Source organism: Halyomorpha halys, unplaced genomic scaffold (assembly GCF_000696795.3).
Source record: "Halyomorpha halys isolate HHAL.00 unplaced genomic scaffold, Hhal_1.1 Scaffold499.1, whole genome shotgun sequence".
Taxonomy (NCBI): domain Eukaryota; kingdom Metazoa; phylum Arthropoda; class Insecta; order Hemiptera; family Pentatomidae; genus Halyomorpha; species Halyomorpha halys.
The window spans coordinates 452,898-460,293 of record NW_027110524.1 but is presented as its reverse complement, the minus strand read 5'-3'; the positions used below and the strand labels follow the sequence as shown (position 1 = coordinate 460,293).

Below are 7,396 nucleotides of genomic sequence, written 5' to 3'. Positions count from 1 at the left end.
ACTAGAGCTGTGGAGAGACGGGATCAACTACACTGGTTGCCGAGATGAAGCGGACGGACTAGAGCTGTGGAGAGACGGGATCAACTACACTGGTTTAAGGCTAGGTGCAGCTCTAGTTGCCGAGATGAAGCGGACGAACTAGTAAGCTGATAAGGTTTATTGCAGCTCTAGTTGTCGAGATGAAGCGGACGGATTAGAGCTGTGGAGAGACGGGATCAACTACACTGGTTGCCGAGATGAAGCGGACGGACTCGTAAGCTGATAAGGCTAGGTGCAGCTCTAGTTGCCGAGATGAAGCGGACGGACTAGTAAGCTGATAAGGTTAGGTGCAGCTCTAGTGTGGAGAGACGGGATCAACTACACTGGTTGCCGAGATGAAGCGGATGGACTAGAGCTGTGGAGAGACGGGATCAAATACACTGGTTGCCGAGATGAAGCGGGCGGACTTGTAAGCTGATAAGGCTAGGTGCAGCTCTAGTTGCCGAGATGATGCGGACGGACTAGAGCTGTGGTGAGACAGGATCAACTACACTGGTTGCCGAGATGAAACGGACGGACCCGTGTTGCCGCTAAGGATTAGGTTACAATCTTAGTTGCCGAGATGAAGCGGACGGACTATGATTGCTGAAGAGAAGGAGATGAGATAGGCCATCATTTAAGGTGTGGGTACAAAAAAACCAGCTCTTGTTAGAATACGATTGGCAATGAACCTTTCTGTCTCAAGTAGAGTGTACGCCACCAGTGTTATGACTAGACCTGGGTAAGGCTGTGGTTCAAATATCAAAGAGGGCTTTAGAGCCCCTTATTTATATGTCTAGTCCATGTGGCTGTGATCGAGAAGCGGTCGGTACACGTCTGCTTGAGATAGTTACGTACTTTATTTTGGTATCGTTTATTAATCATTTTATCGACATTCTTAAGTGTTATGTACAGACTTTGATAATATATAAAAATAACAATATGTCTTTACAAAATAAAGCAATTTGTCAATTTGAGAGCTTCTGCGAGGCTCGAGGTTCTGCGCTCTGGCTGGTTGTGGCTAAACCTTATGCTCCTTCTCGCCCCCCTCGCTACATATATAGAGATGTAACCAATAAAGCCAGTATTTCAGAGCAGTTCAAGCGTACTAGATCTTATTCCTTCTTCTCTTTTTTGACATTTGGCTTTCGCCGATAATTAAGTGGTGCCGAAACCCGGGATCTTTAAATACCAGAGTAAATTATAGTCTGAAGAAACTTTCTTTTTTCTTTTTCTTTTCTCTCTCTGATTTATGGCAAGTAACGGAATAGTGAGAGCAGCAGTTCAAAACATCGAAGGTGAGAACTTCACCAACACACTTCCAGTTGCAGCCAACTAACTTCTAGCAGTAGACAACTAACCTGTAGCTGCAGTCGATCCGGAGATGGAGCCATTACCGGAAATCTCTTTAGCGCAAGCTCATGCCACGGCGCTAGAATGCATGAAGGTCCGTACGGCAACCACTGAGGACCTGAGGAAGGCGATGCTGAACTTAGAAAAATTCACAGAAGAGACCGGAGAATTAAATAACTTTTTAAAAGGGAGTGGTCGACTAATTAGCTGAATTGAAGCAAAGACAGCCGAACACCTCGATAGTAAGGGTGCTGAGGCGTTAAGGGCAGCAGTCGTCTGCAGGGTGAAAAGAAGTATCCTCAATCAAATTCAAGCGGATGAGGAGACACTCTGGAGCGTGATCAAGGCGATATTGAAGAAGGAATTTGGAGGAGGACGTTGGGCCCCAGAAGAGAACATGTTAACTCCTGGCAAGCTACGAAAGAATCAACAATAAACTCAGCAAAATGATGGAGACAATCCAGGTACAGGGTCGGATGCAATTCCTATCCAATGTACTAAAGATTCAGTTGGCAAAGTAGCTGGGGAAGAAAGAGGGAATGCCGAGAGCGCGCTCCTTCGTAGAGTGTGCGCAGGAACTAATTGACGCCAGCGCCAGAGAGGAAGAGTCCCGTTCCGTTTGGAAATAGAAGAAAGCGGATGGACGATAATTGCTTCTAATCGACCGAGGACTAATCCAGTTCCATGGAGAAGAAATTAATAACGTCATAGTGGGAAGGAATGAGTAGCTATTACCGAAAGGAGGCAGATAAAATCAAGAAGCAGCGGACGCCGTGAGGACAGAAAATGCCATGGTTGTGGGAAAGTAGGATACTTAGTCCACGTGCAAGGTGTTTTGAATGTGGAAATGAGGGGCACATAGCCAAACAGTGCCTATACATGTACCGAAGAAGAGATGAGAGCTGAGGTGAACCAATGGAGATCAACGCTCAACGGATACGGAAAAGCAACCGGAGGTTGAGTAGATCTTCTGGTGAATCGACGGAAACATCGGGAACATCGAAGACTGAAGAAGAAGCTGAAGAACCACGGAACCGATTTAGTCGAGAGGAAACAAGGGAACAAAGGTGAATGGAGGCGAGGATGACGCAAGACATCTGAAGGGGATAGCAGAGAGGCCACCGCACACTGCTCAATTATAACTTGAGGGAAAAGAGCGGCGGTCTACCTACAATAGAGATAGCAGGAGTTTTATTACAAGGACTTTTAATTTTAAACCATCCCTGAATGACCTTTCATCAGATCATAGTCCAGTTCTGCTTTTTTTTTTTTTTTTTTTTACATTCAAGCTTCGTCTTTAAGCCCTTCACTCCTTCATTGATTACAGGAAGAGTCGACTGGGACGGATTTAGATACGACTTGGAAAACAAACTAGACTTGAGCATTCATCTAAAGACAAAACAAGAAATTGAGGAAGCAATAGAAAAATTCACAGAATCAATAACAACAAGTATAAATGATAACACTTCCACTAGTAGAATTAATAACAATAAAATAAACTGATAAAACATATTACACCAAATTGATTAAGAAACTTAAAGCAGAAATTAGAAAATTTAAAATATATTTAACTTCGCTGAAAATCTTACAACTACTGACAAATCATTATGGAGGACAGCCAAACAGCTGCTTAATTTCAAAGATTTCAACTATCCGCTTCTTACCGAATCCCAAACCTGGACCAGAACTGACGAAAAAAGATCGGAAGCTTTAGGACAACACCTTTCTTAAACCTTTATTCCGCCTCCCCATATCCTTAACCTAAATCACCTTGACTCCACCTAAATATTGACCTATATATTTGACCACCTATACTTATGACACCTTGACACCACTAAATATTCCACTCCAAATGACCCTACCATCTAAAGCATTTCATCCTTCAGAAATATCCAGAATCGTTCAGAGATTACCTACCCATAAAGCTCCTGGATATGACCTAATAACATTCCACATCCTTAAACTTCCTTCCTTCCACAACAACCTTCCACATCCTTCCTCGGAAAGCTATTCTTATATATATTTAACGCCGTTCTCCGCTCCACATATTTTGCTGATCCAAGGAAATTATCTATAGTCAAAATGATACCCAAACCCCAAAATTTGCCAGAACACCCATCCTTTTACCGTCCTATCTCTGTATTACCGATCATGGGCAAAATTCATTTTAAAACGGCTATACCCCATCCTAGATTCCAATCATTTAATCTCAGATCACCAGCTTGGATTCCGAACCTCCCACTCCACAATCAAGCAATGCCATCATGTCTTATATGGAGCGCGGAATGTAATGCACCGGAGTCTTATTCGATATAGAGCGGGACGTCTTTTGATCGAGTCTGGCACCCGGGACTAGTTTATAAACTCCGTAAATTCCTGCCTCATACATACTTTCTCACTGATAGATTATTCCAAGTAAACCACAATGGTTTCTATTCATCCCTCTATTCTCAATCCGCAGGGGTTCCTCAAGGTAGTATCCTTGGTCCCATCATCTACACCATCCATACAGCTTACATCCCAACAAATCCTAATACTATCCTCACCATGTATGCCAATGACGCATGTGTGCTCACAGTTAATAACCAAATATACATACATACATACACACACATATATATATATATATATATATATATATATATATGTTAATAATAACCCTTTGATTGCATCCCAAACTCTCCAGTCCCATGTCACAACCCTTGGTGCCGAAATGGAGGATAAAAATATATCCCATCAAATCACCTTTACTCTTCGTCATAAACCTGCTGACTATACTTTAATATGCTACAGTATACTTTAATAATGTTGCTCTTATCCCTGTAGAACATATCTGCTACCTTGGACTACATCTTGACAAACGACTAACTTGGAATGCTCACACAAGACTGAAAAGACAGGAAACTGCATTTTGATTCCGACTATTACAGCACTTACTAGCCAAACTGTCTAAACTTCCAACCCATTACAAAAGACTGATCTACATGACAATAATAAGTCTTAACTGGACATACTAGTTGAGCTTTGAGGCTCCATTTAACCTTCGAATTCCTCTTGTATCCAATCCTTACAAACCAAAATTCTCAATGGTCCTTATTTGTGACAAATAAAATCATCCATAAAGATCTAAATGTTCCTTATGTAACTAATCTAGCGGAACTAGATATCAATCCTTCCATTATAAACTCCCTAACCTCACAAACCTATTAGTTTCTGACCTTGCTTCCTCTTGCATTCCTGACACCTGTAAAGAAGATGGCTTAAGTTGTAAAAACGTTTTTAGAGTGCTACCAATGGGTAGTTTCTCTACATGCCTATTATATACCATTATGATCTTACTCCAAATTTGCTAGTGATATTTTACGAACGGTTGTAAATGTCAATAAATAAATTTAAAAAAAAAAATATTGTGTAATTAATTTTTCTGTAGTACAAATAGTTTGAATTGATTGTGTATATTTCTTCTTCATATGTATTAAATTACTTTTATGTATATTTCCAATAATTGTTTGATTTATCTTTTTATCAATTCATTGTATTGATGATCTGTTTTTAAATTATTACTTTTGTCCTGTCTTTATAAACAATAAATAAATAATATATATTTTTCTTCCAGGGACATCATACAACTGGTTCAGCTTTGATGTTTGCACACTTTTTATTAGCGAACTATCCAAAAGTTCAGGTATGTCCTCTGATCTATATCTATTTATGTTTCTCTTACTTTTAATTTAAATCATCTATATGGGTCATTCTTCAATTTTGGAGCTACTCTAGTTACATAGCTTTTAAGAATCATTGAGAATCTGAATGTGAATGATATTATTTTTCTGTTATTACCCTCCTTGAAACCAACATTTCCTTCTCCATTTCAGGTTTTAATGTTGTAAAAAATAAGTTTTATTATTTGATTTGTTAATAAAACACTAGATGGCGACACTATGATACTGGAATGGAGGAAGCAATCCCTTGTTTGCCTCAGTCAGTTTGTGGCTTCTATTCAGAATATACTCTTTGTTAATTCCTGTATAAAACCCTCTCTAAATCCTCAACATTTAATCATTAATTGGTATCTCAATATAATGTTTTACCACTGTTCTGAAATCCCTGTCACAAATCTGAAACTGAGAATTCACAAGTATCACTAATCACTAAATTAGACATTTTACTTATAATTTTCACTGATTTCAAATTGGTACTTACATCTGTAAGTTGTCAAGTATTAATATACATTATTACATTTAGTGAATAGTTATATTATATAACTTAAAAAATCATCATTTATGCTAATGTATTGTATTAAAACAAACTCAATCTAATATCTAAACTATATTAAAAAAAATATTTAAAGAAAAAAATGATCAATCCTTTTCAAGTCAAATACTCAATTTACAAGTGAGTACTATACCAATAGTACCATACCCAAAAAGTACACATGTGCATTCAGTAAGAATCTGTATATAGCCATTGCTTATAAAGTATAAATACCACAATATTAAACAGCTTTTTTTGGAATAAATGCAAAATATATGTAGAATTGGACTATATATTCTATATATTATATAGTTCTCGACCAGCTGATATGGACCTGTCAGCTGACAGTCCGTAACTTGCCCCCACCAGTTTACGAACAATCCTCGTAAACTCTAATATATACAAAGGAAAAACATATTGTAATAATCAATAAATTTATTAAAATATAATGAATGGAATTTTATATATTTTTTTAACTTAAATTCTCATATCTTAAAAGATAGTTTGGGTTCAAATTTAAAAACTTTAATATTTAATATAATTTTATTTAAATTTTATAATATAAAAGACTCTTAATCTCATGGTGGGTTTCTAGGCAATCAGAAACAGACACTTTTACTATTAAAACTTAATTAAATTAATATCTATTTTACCCATGTATTTAAATTCAGGTATAACGAAACTAACCAATTTCATAGACTCTTCTTTTGATGATTCTTCTTATCTTCTTTTCTATAATGCTATGTCCTACTGTCAAAAATGGCTTCCAGTCCTTCCAAAAAGCTATGTCTCTTTCACAACAATGGCTTTCAATCTTTCCGCTTCTAGCCGACGGACGTCCTCTCACCAGCCAATCTAAACTCAGAGTCCCTTTTTCTTCTTGGATGACTCTTGGTTGTCCTCTTTTTTCAAGATGTCCACACTTGCTGAACAGAAATTTATGAGGACCTCCTCATCCTGGAAACATCATTTCTCCTTCGTGCCCAAACAAGGAATGAATGCCAAAAACCAAAACATGTCTCGATGTTCCATGTAAACATCCATTATTGGACAACAGTTAGGGATTTTTGCAAATGATTTACTTTCTGAATATTATTCTTTAGCACTATTTCTTGACTTCTATTTTTTCTTAAATTTACTGTATTTTCAATTATGATGGGAATCGTTATAATAGTTTTTATGATATTTGAATCTGCTCAACATGGCCTTGATTCATTGGACTTTTTGAAGGATACGTACCTTCATCTTGGTTTTGTTTTGAATCACAAATTTATTTTAGACAATGAAAATTGGTTAGCTTGCTTTTTGATTTAAAATAACAAATAAACAATACTGAAACAATATATATAAAATAAAAACGTAATTAAAATTATTTATCTATAAATATCAACTATTTATTAAAAAAGAGGATATTACAATACATATAAATACAATTACAATACAATAAATAAGATAGATACAAATACAATAACAATAAAATAAGATACAAATACAATAAAACTACAGAAATAGGATTTGAAATAACAGCACTCTGTGCAAAAAAAAATTAGACAAAACAAAAAAAAATACAATTTCCCATGAATTCATGATTTTTACACAATGTCCTTATTTAAGCTCCAAAAATGAAAAAAAAAATGTGTCATACAATTAACGGCAATATTACTCTCCTCAGTCGCTGTATCATGGTAATTCTTCCGACGTCCCTGCAGTCCAAAAATAATCTCAAAAGGAGAAAACCCCGTGACCGAGTGTATGGAATGATTGTATGCTG

At 36.9% G+C, this 7,396-nt stretch overlaps 1 protein-coding gene across 3 annotated transcripts in view; it reads left to right on the top strand.

The window, feature by feature from the left end:
* The window catches only part of LOC106683623 (cytochrome P450 4C1), a 38,649-nt gene that overhangs the window by 19,261 nt on the left and 11,992 nt on the right, over positions 1-7,396 (top strand). For all 3 annotated transcript variants that reach the window (XM_067048693.1, XM_067048692.1, XM_067048694.1), the window contains exon 9: positions 4,988-5,056. In XM_067048693.1, the coding sequence (XP_066904794.1) occupies positions 4,988-5,056 (69 nt within the window). The remainder of the gene's footprint in view (positions 1-4,987; positions 5,057-7,396) is intronic.